This window comes from Balaenoptera borealis (genome assembly GCF_965194805.1).
Source record: "Balaenoptera borealis genome assembly, chromosome: 5".
In the NCBI taxonomy this organism is placed as follows: domain Eukaryota; kingdom Metazoa; phylum Chordata; class Mammalia; order Artiodactyla; family Balaenopteridae; genus Balaenoptera; species Balaenoptera borealis.
In genome coordinates this window covers 122,459,239-122,482,859 of record NC_138862.1, presented here as the reverse complement: position 1 = coordinate 122,482,859, position 23,621 = coordinate 122,459,239, and the positions used below count along the sequence as shown (strand labels likewise).

The following is a 23,621-nucleotide window of genomic DNA, read 5'->3' as shown; positions in this document are numbered from 1 at the left end:
ACAAATTTATTAATTCATTAATTTAACAAGCATTTATTGACAACCTACTGTTCTAAATACTAGAAATGTAAGAGTGAAAAGATAGGGAAAAGAAAAACAGAAAAAATAGAAAAAAAAAAGCTCCTCTTTCAGAGGGACAAAGAAATAAGGAACAATAAGGAAATAAAATAAATAGTAGATCAATAGTGATTAGTGCTGTACAAGAATGTAAGTCAAAGAAAAAGGATGGGAAGCACAGTGATTTTGGGCAAACTGTGTTGGGGGAAAGAAGGGTGTGATTTTTGATAGGATGGTTAGGGAAGGTCTCATTGAGGTGACATTTGAGAAAAGACCTGAAGAAGGTGAGGATGGAGAAACAACAAATGCAAATGCCTGGAGGCAGCAGCAAGACTGGTGTGTTCCAGCTAACATCATACTCAATGGTGAAAAGCTTAAAGCCTTTCCTTTAAAATCAGGAATAAGACTAGGATGCCCACCCTCACCACTTCTATTTAACACAGTATTGGAAGTCCTAGCCACAGCAACCAGACAAGAAAAATAAATAAAAGGCATCCAAATTGGAAGGGAAGAAATAAAACTGTCACTATTTGCAGATGACATGATACTCTATACAGAAAATCCTAAAGTCTCCAAACAGTCTTCACGTATTATTAGAACTAATACATGAATTCAGTAAAGTTGCAGGATACAAGATTAATATACAGAAATCTGTTGCTTTTCTATACACTAATAATGAACTATCAGAAAGAGAAAACAAGAAAACAATCCTGTTTAAAATCACATCAAAAAGAATAAAATACCTAGGAATAAATTAAACCAAGGAGGTGAAAAATCCACACTCTGAAAACTATAAAACACTGATGAAGGGATTTGAAAATAATACAAGTAAATGGAAAGATATCTCATGTTCTTGGATTAGAAAAATTAATATTGTTAAAATATCCATACTACTTAAAGCAATCTGCAGATTTAATGCAATCCCTATTAAAATACCCATGACATTTTTCACAGAACTAGAACAAATAATCCTAAAGTTTATATGGAACCACAAAGACCCAGAATTGCCAAAGCAATCTTGAGAAAAAAGAGCAAAGCTGGAGGTATCACACTCCAGCTTTCAGACTATACAAAGCAACAGTAATCAAAACAGCATGGTACTGGCACAAAAACAGACACATAGATCAATGGAACAGAATAGAGAGTCCAGAAATAAACCCATACACTTATGGTCAATCAATCTACGACAAAGGAGGCAAGAGTATACAGTGGAGAAAAGATAGTCTCTTCAGTAAGTGGTGCTGGGAAAACTGAACAGCTGCTTGTAAAGCAATGAGATTAAACATTTCCTCACACCATATACAAAAATAAACTCAAAATGAATTAAAGACCTATATATAAGACTGGAAAGCAGGAAACTTCTAGAAAAGAATATAGGCAGAACACTCTTTGACATAATTCTTAGCAATATTTTTTTGTATCTGTCTTCTAAGGCAAAACAAATAAAAGCAAAAATAAACAAATGGGACCTAATTAAACTTAAAAGCTTTTGCACAGCAAAGGTAAACATTGACAAAATGAAAAGACAACCTACTGAATGGGAGAAAATATTTGCAAATGATATTGCCAATAAGGGGTTAATATCCAAAATGTATAAACAGTTCATACAACTGAGTATCAAAAAACAATCAACCAATTAAAAAAAGGGCAGAAGACATTTTTTCAAAGAAGATGTACAGGTGGCCAATAGGCACATGAAAAAATGCTCAACGTTGCTAATCACCAGAGAAGTGCAAATCAAAACCACAATAAGATATCACCTCACACCTGTCAAAATGACTATCATCAAAAATTCTACAAATAACAAATGTTGGCAAGGATGTGGTGAAAAGGGAACCCTAGTACACTGCCGGTGGGATTGTAAATTGTTGCAGCCACTATAGAAAACAGTACGGAGGATTTCCCCAAAACTAAAAATAGAACCATCACATGATCCATCAATCCCGCTGCTGGGTACATATCCAAAGAAAATGAAAACGCTAATTCTGAAAGATACATGTACTCTGATGTTCATAGCAGCATTATTTACAATAGCCAAGATATGTAAGCAACCTAAGTGTCCATCAACATACAAATGGATAAAGATGTGGTATATATACACAATGGAATATTGCTTGGCCATAAAAAAAGATTAAAATTCTGCCATTTGCAACAATGTGGATGGACCTAGAGGGTATCATGCTTAGTGAAATGTCAGACAGAGAAAGACAAATACACTATGTTATCACTTATACGTGGACTCTAAAAAATAAAACAGATGAATGTATATAACAAAACAGAAACAGACTCAGATATAGAGAACAAGCTAGTGTTTACCAGTGGGGAGAAAAGGGGGAGGGGCAAGATAGGGGTATGGTATTAAGAGCTACAAACTAATACGTATAAAATAAATAAGAAACAAGGATATATTGTACAGTGCAGGGAAATATAACTATTATTTTGTAATAACTTTAAATGGAGTATATTAAAATATTGAATCACTATGTTGTACACCTGAAACTAATATTGTGAATTGACTATACTTGAATAATAATAATAAAAAAAAGACTGGTGTGTTCAAGGAATAGCACATGGGTACAGTGGAATTCCCAAGTATCTTTACATACCTTAAAGACCTCTCTGTGTCACTCACTCCATATAAAGGGACATTTCAGACTTAATAATAAAAATCGTTATCTTGGATAATCTAAATATAACAAACTGGGAACCAAGTCAGTGATGAAAGGGACAGGAGGATAGTATGAGGTCGGAGAGACTCCTAATGGGCTTTGGCCATTTGTAAAAAGAGGGATATTAACTATAGCATCTATTTCCAGTTGTTGGGTCTCTTACTCTATTACCATTTTGTTGATTGTTTCTCTCCCCTCCCCCATCCTCCTATTTTTCCTTGTCTAAACACACCTGAAGATGGGCTGGTTCATCGATCAAGCCCTGCAAGTACTTCTCTCTTCCCATACCCTGCAGCTTATCATACATGGTCTCTTTGGGGGCTCTGCCTTTAGTTATCCACTCTTTCTGTTAAGGGATGCTGATGACATTTGCATCATCAGCAAGATCTTCATCAGTGAGGAAAGGAGGAAATTAAATCAATCAAATAATATCTAAATCACCCGAACTGGAGGTAAACTGAAAATTGGCTGAAGAGAGTCTGAAATATGCAGGAAGAATTAGATTTAAGTCTAAATATGTAACTGTAAAAGAAAAATATGAATAGTTAATAATACCTCACTAAGATTTAGCTAAGGCTAAATGGGAAAGGATTAATTTAAAGAAGACCAAGAAAAATCAGACCTGGAGAGCATAGGTTCTCTTTCATAAATCAGTGAGTCACAATAATTTAGGCAATAAATGAATAATTGTGGGGTAAGATTAACTAGGTGTTTAAAGGTTGTTGAAGATCTTAAATTGCACCAATTTAGCAGAGAGTAGATTCAGTGTGTTTGAATATAACAATTAGCTCCCAGAAGAAAAGGGAGCTTAAGTATTCCTGTTCATGTGTGGGTCTCTGCTATGTGAGATCTTCTCTAACATTTGCTGAGTTGGTGTTAGAACCCCCAAATATCTGCGTGGAGGGCTTTGGGTTCACTTTTAACTACTTTAAAACAAAAACTTGTTTAAAATAAAATTTTTAAAAAAACCAAAAAAGCAGTCTCACAGAAATAAGCGCCAAATGTTGGAGCTGGAAAGGGCTCTAGTCGAAACATTTCATTTTACAGATGAAAAGTCAGTTTCTTCATCTGTAAAATGAAGGAGTTGGAAAAGATGAGATCGAATGTCTTCCACTTTCAATAACCCATAAAATCTAGAGAGGCTAAGGGGTGCCCAAAGTTGTTCAGCTGGTCTGTGCCAGACTTGGAAAGTGGACTTGATTCCCAGGATTCTCCTTATGGCTGTGAGTCAATTCTGTATTTTAAAAAATTCAGTCAGCTCAGTTGTTTGATACAATGTAGATAAATAACCATCTTACTGAGCTAGATTTTTTTTTTCTATTTCAATCAGTTTTCCTGTGTCATGTAAACATAACCTCAGGAATATCACTAGTCACAGAAGGAGCAAAGCTTGAACACAACACACTTGGAGCCGGCTGAATCACTCCATAAAATACAACAACTTGGCCATTAGCATTGGGACCAAGAAACAATGGATGCAATGCTTTTCAAAATGCAGATTTGTGCACAGGTGACCTAAAATGGGACCTGACCATGAAAAGCAAAGTATCCATATATGGCAGAAGAGAATAACTTGAACTAACTAGAAATCACTGATGGATTGAAAATAATTTACTTGAGGCCCCATTTCCGTGGATGCCAAGGGACTTCTGCTTTTCCCTGGGGTTGGGGGATGGTAGCATGAAATATTCCAGCAATGAACAGCAATGAACAGACCTAGTGGCCAGGTCTTCTCTAGGCCTGGAGATGGAATGGTCTATCCCTGTACACCACTCTGGGACTCTGATCTTCTAATCGACACCACGGGTTCTAAATCTGAGACATACTTTCATTTCATCTCTTCCAGGAAGCAGGTCAACATCATACATTAAAAAAGGCTTTTTCCTCCTCCATCCCATAAGCAAAATAAAACAGACAAAAATGTGCAAAAAATATTTGTAACTTATATTACAGACAAAGGGTTAATATCCCTAGTATATTAAGGGCTTCTAAAGCATGAAAAATAAAAGACCAACAACGCTACTGGAAAAGGGGCATCTTATAAACATTTGAGTTTCAGAAAAAAAAATGCATATGTTCCCTAAACATATGAACAAATGTTCAACCTTACTCATATTAAGAGAAATATTAAGTCAAGCCACAGAGAGATACAAATCCTCACTTATTGTATGGGCAAAAACCCAAAATTGTAACAGAATTCTGCATTGGCAAGGCTGTACAGAACAGATACTGTCATACGTTGCTGGTGTGAATGCAAAATGGTACAGACTTTATGGGGAGGAATTTGGCATCTAGGAAATTACAAATACCTCTTAACCTGTTTCTACAAATCTATCCCAAAGAAACAGGAGCAAAATGTGGAAAGCTATTAATTTTAAAGTTATTAACTGTAACACCATTAATAATTGCAAAAGACAAAAAAGAACCCAAATGTCCATTAACAGGCAACTGGTTGAATAAACTACGGAGTACTCTGCAGCTATAAAAGAAAATGAGAAAACTCTTTATATGTTGCTATGGATTACTCTTCAAAATACTGTTAATTAAAGAAGAGCAAGGTGATGAACCCTGTGTGCAGTAGTATATAGTCGAGCGTGTTCATGTTTGTTTGCTTAGATTTAAAAATAGAAGCGTACCAAATGTAAGGCCAGACACTATAAAACTCTTACAGGAAAACATAGGCAGAACACTCTATGACATAAATCACAGCAAGATCCTTTTTGACCCACCTCCTAGAGAAATGGAAATAAAAACAAAAATAAACAAATGGGACCTACTGAAACTTCAAAGCTTTTGCACAGCAAAGGAAACCATAAACAAACAAAAAGACAACCCTCAGAATGGGAGAAAATATTTGCAAACGAAGCAACTGACAAAGGATTAATCTCCAAAATATATAAGCAGCTCATGCAGCTCAGTATCAAAAAAGTAAAGAACCCAATCCAAAAATGGGCAGAAGACCTAAATAGACTTTTCTCCAAAGAAGATATACAGATTGCCAACAAACACATGAAAGGATGCTCAACATCACTAATCATTAGAGAAATGAAAATCAAAACTACAACGAGGTATCACCTCACACCAGTCAGAATGGCCATTATCAAAAAAAATCTACAAACTATAAATACTGGAGAGGGTGTGGAGAAAAGGGAACCCTTTTGCACTGTTGGTGGGAATGTAAATTGATACAGCCACTATGGAGAACAGTATGGAGGTACCTTAAAAAACTAAAAATAGAACTACCATATGACCCAGCAATCCCACTGCTAGGCATATACCCTGAGAAAACCATAATTCAAAAAGAGACATGTACCACAATGTTCATTGCAGCACTATTTACAATAGCCAGGACGTGGAAGCAACCTAAGTGTCTATCGACAGGTGAATGGATAAAGAAGACATGGAACATATATACAATAGAATATTAGCCATACAAAGAAGCGAAATTGAGTTATTTGTAGTGAGGTGGATGGACCTAGAGTCTGTCATACAGAGTGAAGTAAATCAGAAAGAGAAAAACAAATACCATGTGCTGACACATATATATGGACTCTAAAAAGAAAAAATGGTTCTGATGAACCTAGGGGCAGGACAGGAATAAAGATGCAGACGTAGAGAATGGACTTGAGGACACGGGGAGGGGAAGGGTAAGCTGGGATGAGGTGAGAGAGTGGCATTGACATATATACACTACCAAATGTAAAATAGATAGCTAGTGGGAAGCAGCCGCATAGTACAGGGAGGTCAGCTTGGTGCTTTGTGACCACCTAGAGGGGTGGGATAGGGAGGGTGGGAGTCAGACGCAAGAGGGAAGGGATATGGGGATATATGTATATGTATAGCTGATTAACTTTGTTATACAGCAGAAACTAACACAACATTGTAAAGCAGTTATACTCCAATAAAGATGTTAAAAAAATAAAAATAGAAGCGTAAACTAAAAACCAACCAAAATGGTTGAAAAATTAGGATAGAGAGGACAGGTCTAGAAGCTAGATTTCTCTTCTTTTGTCCTATGGTTTTCATTTGGCAATTCTGTAGCGATTTAATCTAATTTTAAAACAAAAATTAAAAGCAAAATGAAACGAACATTATTGTATAGTTGACTTGTGGCTTACCCACACAGAGGATTATTTCAAGAGCTCTTAAAACAGAGTAATTTTTAACTGTTTATCCTAGTGGCGTATACACAAAGGTTAAAAAGAACCACAATGAAATCTAAGCAGTTTTCAATAATCATATTTTTAGTAATAATATGTGTATTGTAAATTTGAAAATATATATATTTAAAGGAAGTAAGAAATTATATTAATGTAATAGAAAGAAGAAAAGTAGGCAGAAGAAAAATTTAAATGCAAAATAAATTCAAAGCAGTTAAGTTAAATTTCTATAATCCTAAATTGGAAGTAACAATATTAATATGAATTTGTGATATTATTTCTCCTTCAAAACAAATAAAAATATGTAGAAACAATGACCAATACAATAGTAATGAAAACACCCAGTGCCCACATTTTGGTCTTTAAATAAATTTCCCTCTTAGAAAGAACCAAGTCTTCTTAGAGAAATGTCTGGTTCTAAGTCAGGGTACAGGAAACATACAAAATAAGGTTGGAACATTTAGTCCTGCTCCAAAAGAAGAAATCTATGAAAGACTATTGGGTTTGTGGCAAAAGGATATAGGAGAAACTTGAAGAGGCTCCCAGTTGTCAAAGATGGAATATTTAAAAAAAAAAAAAAAAGATGGAATATTTTGATCAAAAAGTATAAATACAATAGTAGATTGAAACATATCAACTATGTTTAAATCCATGTGTTGATATGATACTTAAAAAAAGCCCCAAACCACCTCCTTGATCATATGTGGGAGATGATAGCGAAACAACTCATTATTTTGAAAATTAGAACATTAGTAAATAAACAAAAAGAATAAATAATTTATCCTGATTTTTTGTTCAAATAATTATCACAGGGTACTCAAATAGTTGATCTGGAAAACTGCTTCTTTCAGGAGAGTACCAGCTAATACATGCAAAATGTAGGATAGAATTAGCATACCACTAGTTTGTAACCCCTAACAAATACTAGACTAAGCATAACCATCAACAGGTACTAAAGCCATTAGCTAAAATGGGGACGTCTAACATTAAAAGCTTCTCAAACTTTACTGTGCATATAAACCACTTGAGGATATTAAATTCTAGAATCTGATTCAGTAGTTCTGGAGTTGAGCCTGAGATTCTGCATTTAAAACAAGCTACCACATGGTGCCAATACTGCTGGTCAGAGGGCCATTCTAAGAAAGAGAAGAGCAGCCCCTAGTATACGGGAACTGGCCTGGTACTATCAGCTGGGCTTTGTTGTTCTCTTGTTGAGTGTAAACAATTTCACAGAAAACATCAGACAAATTTACTCTGTGACCATGATGGATCAAGACAAAAAACAAGCCTACCATGTAATCACATCTAAACACAAAAAATGAACACTGTCCAAACCACAACATACTTATCTTGGTTATTATAAGTGGCGCTGCTTCTTTACAAATTGTAGCCTTAGGCTCTATTCAGTCTTTCCTCCTGCTGAATAAGACTTACTAAAATGCCCAATCACTCATGCTTTCTGACAGCATCTAATCCAGAGCAAAGCTCCAATTCCTTAAGCCTTCCCTAAAATCACCAAGCATAAGCCCAAGTCCTATAACAAGTCCTTTCTAACACTGTCTGAGATGTCTCATGGCTCCTCTGGTGAGCATTCTCTTCATTACAACATGTAATAAACACATCTTGTTCAACTACAGGTGTGTTCTGGTGGTCTTTGGTGGAGTAGCAATTCAGTAGTGTGATGGATCAGGCTGACAGGTGAGTCACTAAACAATATGTGCTTCCTGATGTGATGCTATAGAGATTCATAGCAAGCAAGTAATCTTGCCAAAAAAGATGAATGCTGATCTGATTAAACCTCTAGATTTAACCATCAGTTTACAAGAAATACAGAAGCTAGAGGAACATTTTAGGCAACTGTATTTAATTCAACCATGAGACAATTTGCCTTTTTTTCCAACAAATAAGTGAAAAGAAAAATAGAAGATGGAAGGGGAACATATAGATTAAAAGAAACTCAATAGTCATATCCATCAATTGTAATGTGTAGCCCTTATTTGGGTCCTAATTTATACAAATTACTACACAAACTAATAATGATAATGACAAAAAGACAATTGGGGCTATATGAACAGAGGCTAGCTCTCTGATAACATTAAAAAAGATTATTAATATTTTTAGGTTTCATAATGACAATGGTCATTTTTCAAAACATTTACAAATAAAATGATATGCTGTCTAGGATTTGCTTTAACATAATTCAGTCATAGCGAGAAGGAGTGTAGAAGGGTATACATAAAAACATTGGCCATATTTGATAATCATCATAATTAGATAATTTTAAGGGTATATGATGATTCTTTTTATTATTCTCCCTACGTTTAATATGTTTAAAACATTACATAGTAAACAATTTAAAAAATTATTTTTTACCATTTAATTCAATAGAGCATTTTTGAAAGAAGAAAGTTAAATAGAGAGAAATTAAGGACCACAGCTCAAAATGGCTACATATTCTACAGAAATAAACAGTAATGAATTTTAAAGAGTCTTTCCCATTACTGAAATTGCTTTCAGAACTATTTGTTGAGAGGTGTTAGAATATTCACCTGTTTCTTTTCTTTTTTTTTTGTAATCACTAACAGATATGTCAACTGCAAGTGAAAAGGAATAAGGAATATTATTACGTAGACTCGGGTGATGGTCATTAGAGAAAAATTCAATTTAAATGTTTGACTCTTAGAAAGAAGGAAACATTATTTGGGCAATTACCTGGATCTGTAGCAGACATCAGTGAACCAAAAAACAAACAGTCAGTGAAGTGAAAGTCTCCATTTTTCAGCTGGTCAGCATATACCATAGCCTTCACAAAGCCATACATAATTAACCTGTTGAAGAGAAAAATATGATCTTCAAACATCAACTTGAATCCTGTGTAAACCCATGCCATCATAGCTGACATTCTAATGGGCTTCCTGAATAAGCATGATGCACAAATTACCACTAGTCTGCCGATTTGTAGCCATGCTAGTTCTCAGTACACTGTACCAAATATCACAATTTATTCACCTGGCAAAAGGTAAAAGAACATTTTATAGTGTACTTCAGTGAAAACAAATCTCAAGGATATAAAAAATTATCTGTGAAATACGGCATAGCAAGTCATACCCACAAATATAGTGGCTGGGTTGACATCTGTAAATGGATTGCTTTTCAGTTTTACTGTTTTGTCTGCTAGGGTGTCTGAAAAGGGTTCAAATGTCAAGTCTGTCACTGTGATGAGAAGGATACTGGCCACTCACCGGGCACTCAGTCAACCAGTTACTTTACAATAGATGAGTCTCTACTACTGGTGGTGTCAGGACATTTCCACACCAGGTAGAGAATCACTGTTAGGTTTAGAGCACCTGTAACTTCAACACACAGTTGAAAATGAATCCTGAAACGGTTACATTTTGATCTTGCAAAGAAAGCTATTCTGTTCATGAGATTATGTTTACCAAACCCATGGAATGCAAATTATCTCTTTTGGTCATCATTTGCCACCCTATAGCTTCTAAATTGTATTTAATTATTTAATTGACTGATTTTTCTAAATCCTAGTGGAGGAAACACAAAAATTGGTGAACTGGACCACGGTAGAATCGCTAAAAGTGACTGTAAGAGTCCTTAGAAACCACTGACTCTCAGACCAATAGACTGTTGCTTAGATATTCACACGTATTTAAATTAGTTTCTTGAAAAATGTTCTAGGGTTGTGAGCATGACTAAAAAGACGAGAAATCAGATATTCGAAATTTTAATGACAGTGAGAATGTAGATATTTCGAATTCTCTTATGAAAACTTTCTCTATGAGAGAATATTTCAGACACACCTGCATTTAAATCCAGTTTCTACCACTTACTAGTTATGTGACTTTAGGGCATTACTAAAACCTTCTGAAGTAGGGATAACAATTATGGTTAGTCTACAGAGTTGTTCTAAGGATTACCTGAGGTAATATAAATTTGGGTTTTGACACATAGTAAATTCTCAATGAGATTATTACTGCTAATAGTAATTATCAAAATAGGTAATATTCACTTTCTATATCTATTTCTTCACATGTTTTAACTCCTTTCATCCTCACGTTGATCCTACAAGGTAGGTACTATTTGCATTTTACAGATGAGAAAACTGAACACTGTGTGATCAAGTAACTTGCTCAAGGTGACACAGCTATTAAACTGTGGAACCCAGACTTGAACTGAGGAATTTGACTCCAGATCCCGGGCTTTTAAGTCCTACATCATATTGCCTACATGAACAGTTCTATATTGTACATTATATGTTATCTCATACAACATACTCTTAACTAGTCCATAAGGTGGTTCTATGTAGGACAAAGGCACAGCAATGGAGTATCGCTAAGAACTTGGAAATACTACTACCCATGAGTTGAACTATTAAGACAACCAACATGGGTTCGAGCAGAGACCCAATATTGCTGTGAAGCGTGTGGATTCTAGCAGGGGAGGCTGAATCTTAACTAGGCTGCAAGTGTTAACATATCTGAGAAAGCCTGTGTCATGCGACACAGCAATGGTTTCTGGGAAGAGGCCTCAATCATGGCAGCTCACCTACACTTATCTTGGGGAGGGCATTCTGCTGGTTACCAGGGTGTGCAGCCTCTGGATAGGTTAAGAGTAGAGCCATTCAGCTTGTTTATTCAATAGATGTTTATTACTGAACCCCTACTATTGTCAGGCTCTGTGCTAGGTGTTTAAAATACATCAGTGAACAAGACAAAGATCCCTGTCCTTATGGAGCATGTCTTTTATAGCAAGGCAGATGGCAATAAATATAATCATAGATTTTAATTATATATGTTATCCACATCACCCTCTGAATTAGAATCTGCATGTCTGATGAACACTGAGACTTTCTGGACAGTCACAACATTACCAGGGAAATGCTCTCCGATAGTCATCCCTTCAGCCTCACCTGGTGTTAACCTGACTTCACCACAGTTCTTTCTCATTTGAGCTACACTTCCAATATGGAGCATGGACAGGCTCTGGAATCAGTATCAACTTTATGACCTATGACTATATTTCTGAATTCTCTACCCATTAGTTAATTTTACAAGTTAGGAATCTGAGGCTTAGAATTAAAATGACTTGCCCCATATTGCCCTACAGAAGCCATTAGATTGGGTAAGATAAAAAAATACATATGCATGCATATATATTACCCAGGCTTGGGAAGATTACTTGGAAACTAGAAGCCTCATATATATTTGATGAAAATAAAATTAAAGTCTTTATAAAAGCCAATTTGACAATTTATTTTAAAAGTATTAAATTTTTTATATTCTGTAGCTTATTAAATGATTTTCTATGAATTTTTGCCAAGAAATTAATCTTAATACACACCAGAAGGTGAGTATTTAGATTATTTCAGATTATTACTATTCATGAGTGAAAAATTCAAAGCAATCTAAATGTCCAGTGAATAAATTACTGAACACACATATAATGAACTAATATGCAACTATTAATACTATATACAAGAGTGTATATTAGGCATAGAAAAGTAAATTGATAAAGCAAATTATAAAGTGGTAATATATAATAATTTCTAATTTTATAAAAATTGAATATGTTTAAGCACACATATAAACAGAAAAAGATCAGAAGCATATAGCCTGGGATGTTAATAGTGGTTATAAAATGACATGTGACTATTTTCTTTTTTCCTATTCTGCATTTTTCAGTTCTTTCTAAATAACAGTCATAATAAAAAAATAACAATGTACATTAGTGAGTGCTATTATGTGACATGACATTCATTATGTCATTTAATCTTCATAATACTTGAGTTAGGTACTATAATTATTCCTTTTTACAAAGGTGAAAATTAGGATTCAGAGAGGTTAAGTAAGTTGCCTAAGGTCACAGAAGTTAGCTTGTGACAGAGCTGGATTTGAAACCAGGCAGTTGTATACCAAAACCTGCATACGCAACCACCATTCTATAAAGATTTGGAATTGTTTTGAAATCAAGAGAAACACATGTGCCTGTACACACACACACACAGGCACACACATACACACATACCCCTATACACAGTTTGTTCTTTTAAAAAAAGAAAGTAAAGGATTTGTTTACTCCAAATCAACCCCTGGACACAAAATAACTATAATTCCAATATCTTCCTTGAGATAATACCTTAAAAAGCAAGAAAAACAGAAAAAGCCCAGTGCAGTATGAGCTCAGTATGATCATTTTGTTATTATTACCAATAACAATGATCATTGTCACTGATAATTATAATGTCAATAATTAGTGCGTATCTATTATGTGCCAGGCACTTTTTTTTTTTTAATAAATAGCTATTGTTATTGTTGCTACATTATTATAACTAACTAATTATAACTATATTAACTGGGAGGATAAAAAAATGAACCCATTAGCAACCACCACATTCTCACAGGGTGGTATGTTCTACCAGCACTTCACAGAAACTATTTCAGATGGCTCAGGATACAGGAAAGATGTGGTCTGATGGGGAGAGGGAAGCCAGTGAATTCCAGTGCATGCAATGCTATGAAGATGGTGGACCCAAGTGAGATGTCCTTCTGGGGTCAGCCTGTGCTTAGGGACAGCCCAGGTCACAGGGATGGACAGAAGCAGAACTGCCATATAAAAAGCAAAATTGCTGATAACACTGATTTCAACAAATACCCACTTAGTGCCATTCTTTAAAAAGCAGAAGTGCTTATGCTACAGAGGATACAAAGGTGCAAATCCATGACCCGCCTTCAAAGAGTAGAGTTTCACAGGATGGCAGTCATGTCACTTATAGAAGGCACTGGGTAAAAGAGAATTTGAAGAAATGTCCTACACAATGCTCCACATACTCACTTTATTGAGTGCTTGTGACACACGTACTGATTTTAAATTTCATGAGCTTGTTTCACACTATTAAAGCTCCACACCTAAAGGCATGTTGCAAAAATGTTTCAAAACAGAAAGTTCCAGAAGGCTCAATTGCTTGGATGATCTTTAAGTATGCCATCTTAGTCTCTCTCAGTATTTTTTTAAAAAGAATACATCTTTTTTAAAAATAGTCTTGATCAAGCTATGAATAGATCTACTGGAAAAAGCAGTTTTTTGAATTGCTAGAGATATGCAAGGGGAATTGCTGTCAGTTTGGAAACAGCTGTGTGGACCAGGCCTGTTAACTGTCAGAAGAGCCACATTCCTGCCTGTGAGAGCTTGTGAAACAGACCATTACGTGGACCTCACTCTGCAGTGGGAAAGCCCAGCACCAACAGGCTCTGGAAGCAAAACAAAGATTATAATCTGCACCTAAATTGCTGATTTCTATACTCAAACATTTCCTCTGGATAAGCATCCTTATTTATTTGTTCACATTTTATGGATAGTTTCAATCTCACAGTTTCTTTTTTTTTCTGGGGCATGCATTCAAGGGCAATACCCCACTAGAGAAGTCATAAATTCTTTTTCTTTACAGCTTTACTGAGATATAATTCAAATATAATATTGTGTCAGTTTAAGGTATACAATATGATGATTTGATATATGTATATATTGCAAAATGATTACCACAATAAGGTTAGTTAGCATATCCATCACCCCACAGTTGTATTTTTGTATGTGGCGAGAACTTTTAAGACCTACTCTCTTAGCAACTTTCAAATATACAAGAAAGCATTATTAACGATAGTCACCATGATATACATTACATCCCCAGTCATCTTATAACTGGAAGTTTGTACCCTTTGACCATCTTCACTCACTTCTCCCACCTCCCCCTTGCCCCCTGCCCCTGGCAGCCACCAATCTGCTCTCTGTTTCCATGAGAGAACTCATAATTTATTAATGTTGGGATGGATGGAATTGGGAAGGTCTTCTAGCCAAATTCATTCACTCATGCATTCATTAATTTGCTCATTAACTCATTCATTCAACAAATAAGTACCAACAGACATAATTCCTCCTCTCAGGGAGCTTATATTTTATTGGGGGAGCCAGATGTTTAATAGCTAATTTATAATTTATTATTTTAACAGTATTGTGGTTAAGTCCTCTGGAGAGAAGTACAGATTGCACATGTGCACACTTCTATTAGCTGGGAACAATAAAGGGGGACTTTATTTAATAGGAAAGATTACAGGTTCAACTTGAGAAATGTTGAGATTGAGGAACTGGTGAGCCTATTGGGTGTTCAGAGTTGGGTGTGAATGAAAGTGTGAAGAGAACATAAAGTGGAAGAGGGCCCACGACTGAGGCCTGGGAACTCCAGCGTTTGAAGATGAGGTAGAGATGATGCGGAAAAGAGGATACAAAGAATTGGTCAACAGAGGCATGAGTGGAAATCTGGTAGAGTGCCACAAGAGTCAAGAGAAGAGTGTTTCAAGGAGGGTATGGTACATAGGATTGAATGTGGCCAAGCGAGCCCTTTCATTTAGTGTCATTAGGAATGTGGGAGCTCAAGTGAGATTAGAATGGCTTGAAGAGCCCATGGAAAAAATGAGGAAATTGAGACAGGCAAACACCCATCCTTTTGGGAGGTTTGGCTATGAGGGAAATCAGGTCTGTCTCCAGAAGGGGGTTTAGGGTGAGACTTGAGCTGATCTTAAAGATGCGGGGAAGAAGCTGTGAAGAAGCTCACATCTCATGGGTGCTCACAAACCGGAGTTACAAAATAAGAATTCTGCTTTGTCAAGAGTAGTGCCATGAGATGGTGAGTCTGATTTTAGGTGAAACTATATGGGCCTTAAAGGGTCTGTAGGATCATTTGCTCCTACAGGTATCTAAGAAATGATTCTCCTCTTTTGTCACTGTTTCTCAGTTTGTGTGTGTATATATATATATATATATATATATATATATATATATATATACACACACACACACATATGTTAATATATATATAAACTCATACATATATATGATAGTAAATTCTCTCTCTCTCTATATATTTATATATATAGTATTTAATATCATAAAAGTCTTTACTAAGGCCTATGAGAAATGCAAAGATAAGTCAGGCATGGTTTCCATCCTCAGGAGGGAGAGACAAGTCACCTACAAAAGCAGAATACGTGATAGAAAGTGTTATGTGTCCTAGGTGAGTTGCAGATCAAATGCACTGAGTTCACAGAGGAGAAGCAGCTCTCTTGGGGACTCAGGAAAGGCTTTGAGAGGAAGGTGGCATATTTGCTGAATCTGAAATATACATTCAAGTAAGGAGACTGCCAGCAATATCCCATCTATACGTGAGATGCCCAAACTACTGATTTTCTTCCCCTAGAATGCAAAACTGTTCCTACTGAAGGTGGTTTCTTCTTGGATCAATAAAAACACAATGGACAAAGAAATGAAACCTCTCCTTTAGCAATCCAGGAAACCATCTGCCATCTGCCACCCACTGCAGAGATGGAGGGGAAAGGCTTGTCCTGACTGAACTCTGACTCTAGTTATGGCCTTTATCTCAGCACCCAGAGTGGGTTGCTCGGCCCCAAGAAGCCTACAAAGCCCGTGGGCCCTGCTGTAGCTGAGTCAGGTGCTAAGATTTCATACACTAGATGACCCCTTGGTCCGTTCTAGTTTTCCCACCAGTCTCAAGACTTTGTTCCTTCTGTTTTAGTGAAAGCTGAGGAGAAGAGGAGGATGAGGGAGTCAACTGGGTGGCTTGTGGGCATGTTAAAGGAAAATGGGGGATCGGGTGAAGCCCCACTCAGCTTTGCTATGGTGACACTTGAGCTCCTGCCCAGTTCCTCTATCAGGTATCTTGTACCAGCAACTAGGAAGAGTGCAGACTGCCTGCCCTTAAACCTCTTTCCTCTGAAAGGGGTAGAGGGAGAGAGGATTAGAGGAAGGGAAAGGTTGTATCCAACTTTTCTGTCCCTAAGTGGAAAGAGGAGGCTGGTTAGGGAAGGGGGTGGGGGTAGGAGGAAGAGGAGAGATGAGGGGAGGGTTCATTGTCAGGGGCGTAAATGCGTGTGTCAGGGTTGGGAAATTCTATGCCAGAACATTTGACCGCTCAAAAATTTTGTTTGCAACAGCCATCAGCAAGACAACTGTACCCCCATGGCTTCTACTCTCCTACTCTCTTCTTGGCTGCCAACCCCATGGAACTTTAATTCTTTTCAAGGCGCTGAACTGTCATTGGGTAGGTGGCTCTCTCGCCCTGAGATTTTAAGGAATAAAAGTATTAGGAATAAAAATGGGGGAAGGAGGAAGGCAATGAACATATGAACATTTGAGTTCCTACTCTGTAGAGCTCCCATGTGAGTGCATTTTCTATATTTTTTAAATCTTCACACACACACACACACACACACACACACACACACACCAGTTGGGCAGCCATCAGGAATCTTATATTACAGACAAGGAAATCCAGCTACGGATAGAAATGAGATTTAAATATATGTTCCTTTCTACTTTTTAGTATTGGACACTGAGTAGAAAATTTAAGATATCTTTGCCTTGGCTTCCCAAATTTTAAGTCAATTACTATATTCTTTGTTTCTGAAAGAATGTTTTTGGCATGATACATAATGGGACCAGCTTTTTAAGGGTTAGCCTTGAAGACCTTGCTTTTCGGCATAAATTTGGCTGTAAGAGGGTTTGGAAAGCACCATACCTTCCATGATTTTCCCTTTAAGTCAGTTCTATATCAGGCTTCCTATGGGCCTAGAAGAAAACATGGTCACCATGTCTTTCCAAGAATGGAAAGGGTGCAGAGAGGAGGTTGTGATGAAATACACTGTTTTTTAACCATGGCTGGGGTCTGAGGCTTTGCAACCTTGGGATCCTTGGAACAAAGTTAAGTTGAGTCCATTTTTCCACATACTCTACTGCCTACTTTCCTGTCAACTTGTCACTTTCTTGGATCTCCCCAGAGGCCCTATAGCAACCTACATAGTTGCCTGCAGGGAAACAAGCTTCCCTCCTGTTAAGTGCTTCACAGTTCTTGGAGGAGATGTGATATAAATCCCAAGCATGAATATAGAATGGGCAGAAGTCACAATGTTGAAATGCGGTAAGAAGTTGAGATCTACTGAAAGGTGAACTACACACAGGTGAGAACTTGACCAGGCATCCTAATTGCGTGTCTACTCAGATCCACTTTCTGGGAGTACGCTGGCTCATCCAGGGGTGAAAGAGGATTGCTTCTGAGAAGACTGAGAGGAACAATGAAGGCAGTGTGGGAGTCAGTCACACTCACTAAAGGCATCAGGTACCCTAAATGACAACCTCCCTTGCAGAGTTTGTCAGCCTACACCAGCAGCCAGGGATGCCTGGCCCTTAGAGTGCTCTGAGTCATCTCAGCTCTCTCTACAACCTGGGCACCTGCCTTCAGAAAACCATGCCTAATACTTACTGGATATAATCACTGCTCTCTTCCTGCCATTCCTCTTTCAACTTGTATCCCACTGTCCGCCCTTTGATGTGGTTACCAAATCTCTCTTCTTTATTTCATCCAGATCCTAAATTCCACTCATGCATTCTTTGTGTGCCTATCTTACCTGACTAATTTGAAGAAAGACAGCACATCTGGACTGTTCTGCCTTCTTCCCTCTCTGTTCCCATCTCCATTCTATGCACATATTACCCAGCCTTGCTAGATACTAAAGGTTACAAAGATGAATCTGATACGGCTTCTGCCCTCTAATAGCTAATAGCTCCTAGAGAAGGGACAAGCTAAGTGTGTAAATAACTGGACGACTAAGTGAAAAATAACAAGTTTGGTAAGAAAGCTAAAGGGATATGGGGCTCAGGGGAGGAAAGGAGAACTATGGTCTGGGGGAAGAAAGCACTGGAGGTGCATATTTCTTGAAGGACCAATGGGATCAGACATGAGTTGTAGTCATGTAAAGGGGTGGTTACTAAGGAAAAGTTAACATGGGCCACCAAAGCAAGTGGGTGGCAACACATGAGATGTGGACGATGAAAGTTGGGTAATTTAGTGTGATGGATTCTTCCACTATGAATTACTATATAGTCTAATTCAACGGTTCTCAAATTTGGGTGCATATTAGAATCACATAGGGAGCTTGGAAAGTCATGATGCCCAGGCTACACCCCAGACCAAGTATACCAGAATCTCTGTAGGTGGGACACAGGCATTAGTATCTTTTTAAGTTCTTCCGCTGTTCCACTATGCAGCCAGATCTAGACCAAGTGTTCTAAATCACCACATCATGTCTCTAGTGTCCAGACCAATCACCTAAGGATCAGCCAGGAGAGTGTGGCCTGCCATTCTGCCTTTCTGATGAGCTCCCAGGTGCCGATGCTGCTGGTCTCATGCCACACTTTGAGTAGGAGACCCTAAATGAGGACGCTGCTAACTAAGCCAAATCACTGAGACACTTGTATACATTCTGGCTCTAATGGTAAACTCTAGGCGGCACTTTGAATTCACACATGGAGCTTGCCTGAGATGCAGTTAATACAGGTTCACATACAGATAAGCACCTAATACTTCCTACCCACTGCATGGTGACTTGGTCTCCCTGCTGATTTGTGGATGAGTGATGAGGCTTATTGAATAACATATGAAGATTCAAGGTACTGTTACCTCTCAGTTCCAATCTGGAGCTCTTTGTAGAAGAAAATTTAAAAAGAGGTGGGGAAGAGGGAGTGAAAGAATGTCTCTCCCAGTAAAATGTAAAATTTAACAGACTTCCATTATGCCTTTGATCTACAGCTCCACGGAGACTTCTGTCCTAGGTACAGAGACCCACCCTTCACTGACACAGGGAAAGAGCTTGGGTGACTGCTTTGGTCTCATCACATCTGAGGCTGGTCACTGCAAAGTTTTACTGAGTCTTCAAAAGTGATAAAGGGTATCTTCGAGCTTTTCTTTTGAAATTTTTTTTTTTTTACTCTTAGCAGAAATTTGCATGTCTGTTAAAGGAATACTATGCCTGTTAAATAAAACAACCCATTTCTTTGCTTTGGGTTGAACTATATCAACTCAGAAGCTCTGATTGACAGTACAAATACATGTATGTACGTGTGTGTGCATGTGTAATATACACATGCACACACACGTACATACACATATATGTATACACATATATACATATAATCTTTGATTAATAACAAATGAGCTTGTACAAAATATCTCCAACTATGAAATTCATCCAGGCTAAAGCAGCAAGAGAGGACCCTGCTGCCCTGTACAGTTAGGCCCTTAGCCACTACTTTTCATCTTTAAGAACACATGCATGACTGTTGCTTCACTTGCTCTCACCCTTCCTGGGAGGTGGATAAAGTCAAGCTCCATTATCCTACTTTCACAGATGAAGTAACCGTCACAAGGAGCTGAGCAGCCTATTACAGCCTCACAGCATTTGCTCCACCATTTTTCCTCAGGTGTGAAACTGAAACACTTTGGAACCAGTTGTTTAGATCTGGGGAAAAAAAAACTTAAAAAATTATTCAACTCAGAATCCCTATTTAAAAATATAAAAACCATGACTCACCTAGGTTAGTGGCTTGGTCAAAGTCACATTGAACCCGGCTGGTAGGGGATCCAGGACTGGAATGTCAGTTTTCTCCTAAAGAGATTTTACCAGAACTGGCAGATACCACAGATGCTCTGCTGCCTAGGATTTCAGCAAAGGGAATAGAACCTGTGATTTGAATATAATTTGCCTAATCTATTATTCCCAGAAAACTTTTCATCCCTTTTCATATTCCCTAAAGCATATTTATGTTCTTCAGCTGTAGCATTTGGAACCCTAAAGCCAACTGCTGGTTGCAACAGAATGCAAATAACAAGAAAGTGCAACTCTCTGGATTTTCCCCAATCAGATGAATTTTCCAGCAAGTAGCAAGCTCATAAATAATGTAGATGTGTAAAACATATTTAGCTCAAAGTAAGATGTTACACTATTCACTGTTTGATTGATGGCTTTAAAATATATTATCATTATTGGTGACAAGATAGAATGAACAATATATCTTGTGAGTGATGAAAATCAAACATTAATTCCTTGCCCTGATTCTTCTTTTTCAACCATGTCAATATATTTTTGAAAACTTTTTCATCTGGAATGGAGAGTTTCCAATGGTCTGTTTTGCTTAGGATGCATGTAATACAACTTCTTACTTGAAATTCCTTTGTAGTTGTAAAGTGAATTTCTTTTGGAATATTTCAAATCAATTATCAGAGCCCAGAGACAGATTGTTCTCATGGGCTTCTCTACTAATAACAAAGTTTACCAACTAATCAAATATAGAAAAAAATCACCCAAATGATTTAGAGAACAAGAAAACAATAAAATACTTAGTGCCATAAAGAAATTATGTATTCCCCTATAGATCCTGAGCTTTGAGATCACTACTGCTTCTCCCCATCAACCCAGCAACACAAGCATTTCCTAAAAAAGGCCATTTGGTTTGTTAAATCTTGTTACTCCCAAGTGTCCCTGGCATAATATTAAATGACCAGACTCCAGGGCTAGATCTACATGGGGCCAGCCTGACCAACCTATGGGAACATTTCTGACAATTACCCACCTATCTGGTCTACACAGCACCAGACAATTGATATAACTACACTTCATCTATGCCCCTACTTATTGTCTACTAACCCCCATCCACCTGACATACAGACTGCTTTACACTATTAGGCATTGAACTGAAATGTAGACATTTGGGCATGTCCCCATGTGATTTGAATTGAATGGGCTTTTAATTCAGCTGTAAGACAGACATAGTGGTATGAACCATCTGCAGAGGACTCACCCAGGTAAATGGGCCAAGAGTTAATGATTTAATTTCTTAACAACTCTACACCTCTGAAGAACAAAGCACCTGTTATTATCAAGCATAATTTCATCTTTAAAAACGCAACATATCAATAGAAGGAGTAAATGTTTTCTTCTTTATAAAAAATGAGGCTCAGAGAGAGAGGTAAGAATCAAGTTTATTTATTAAGCCATACAGTACATTTTTAACTGAGTGCCTACTATATACCCAGAACCCTGCTAGGTGCTAGGCGTAAAATGGAAAAAAAAGATAATGAGCAGTCTACTCAGGTACGTAGAGAAGTAACCGATTGTTAAAATCTGTTATGGTAAATGCCTCTGCTGCTTTCTAGCTCTTTGACTTTAGGCAACTTGTCTATCTCATCCTTTTCTCAGTTTCCTTGTCCATAAAATGGGTATAATAATAGTCCTCCTTTTGTACAATATTATTACCAGAGAACCACTGCTGAATGACCCAAGGGCTTATTTAGTTATTCCAGCTCTTACTTTTGTTGAGAAACACAAAAGGCCATTTAGCCTTTGAGACCATCTCCCTCAAAGAATCAGCAAAGGCTCAGCAAAGGTTTTCTGAGCTTTTCAGATCAGAAAGGCTCAGATTTGGAGTTATCAAGAGAAGCCTTTAAAAGGTTGTTTTCAACATAGAAACATACATTTTCATCTAATTTCATTATAGAAATTTGCCAAGACCTCACTGGCAAAGAGATTACTCCTTTAAATGATTCTTCAACCGGATCTAGTGTTGTCAGTACAGCACACAACTGAGAGACCACCTCCCCCGACCCCACTGCATCCAATTTTGGGCCCCCCTGAAAAAAACCAGCAAGTAGCCAAGCAGAAGATGGTGAAGAGAAGCTTGCCAGGAGGTCACGAATAGCTTAATTAGGTTTATTCACCCACATAATGAAAATATTCAAACAAATATCACAAAATTCCCAACGCTAGTGACGTGACAAGAGAAGATGATAAGAGAAGACAGATCTATGGCAAAAGAAGTAGTGGAGGGGAAAGATATCTGTATTGATGAAAGTATATTTGTGCAGACCTTGAGACATACTAATTCCACTGTATTCAAAATTGGTCTGATCTCAGCTAAAATATTTTCTTTTTTTTTTTTCACACACACACACTGTATTTTATTTTTACAAGAGATAAATAGACTGACACCAAGCATTGTACATGGATGACCACAACAAAAGCAACAATGATTGCAATTACCAAACATGAAACACACTCATACTATGTCATAATATTGACATTCAGTCCAGTAATCCTCCACCGTAACAGCTCCTTTACTTTGCAGTGAATATTGATTTGTATATTCTTTGCCTCTGAGTCCTTGTGGGATTTTTTTTTTTTTTAATTCAAACAGAAAGTCACAAAAATTATACTCATCCTCATCAGTTCACTCAGTCCCATGTAATTAATTTTTTTTTCATCTTGATCTTTTGTTAGCACTTTTATGAGTTCATCAGTTTTTCATTAGAGTTCTGAAAATGCTTATTCATTCAGTTCAGCAGTACAGTCAGTTACCAGAAACCTGTACTTGTCAGAGTCTTTCCCGTGAATTTCTTGAAGATGAAACCCTTTTATAGGAACATATTTGCAAAAGCATCAGAGTACACCCAGAACTGTCTGTAAATGACAAAAGACTTAAAAATGACCACGGTTAAAGATTTGATGAAAGTTCATAATAATGCAGTTGACAAGAAAATTAGTTATTTCTGATATATACATTTTAAAGTAATAACTAGGATTATGACTTATAACATTATACCAGAACATATAAGATTTTTAGATAAAATATTTTCTTATTCAAAACACCCCATTGGAAAATGGCTCTTAAGATACTGAGGGGTTAGAAACATGTTAGATGGGCAGGAGATGTAGAGCTGGGTTTGCCACCTGAGAGAAGGCCAAGAAGCAACATGGCACCCAGAGTTTAGAATTGGAAGGTGGTCATTGGAAGGGAGAAAGAGAATTTAATCCATTTTCCTCCA

The 23,621-nt window shown here is 37.2% G+C and overlaps 1 protein-coding gene across 1 annotated transcript in view; it reads right to left on the bottom strand.

Annotated features, from left to right (window-relative positions):
* The window catches only part of SLC9A9 (solute carrier family 9 member A9), a 555,669-nt gene that overhangs the window by 381,871 nt on the left and 150,177 nt on the right, over positions 1–23,621 (bottom strand). Inside the window, exon 5 of the mRNA XM_082393417.1 lies at positions 9,599–9,714. Within this exon, the coding sequence (XP_082249543.1) occupies positions 9,599–9,714 (116 nt within the window). The remainder of the gene's footprint in view (positions 1–9,598; positions 9,715–23,621) is intronic.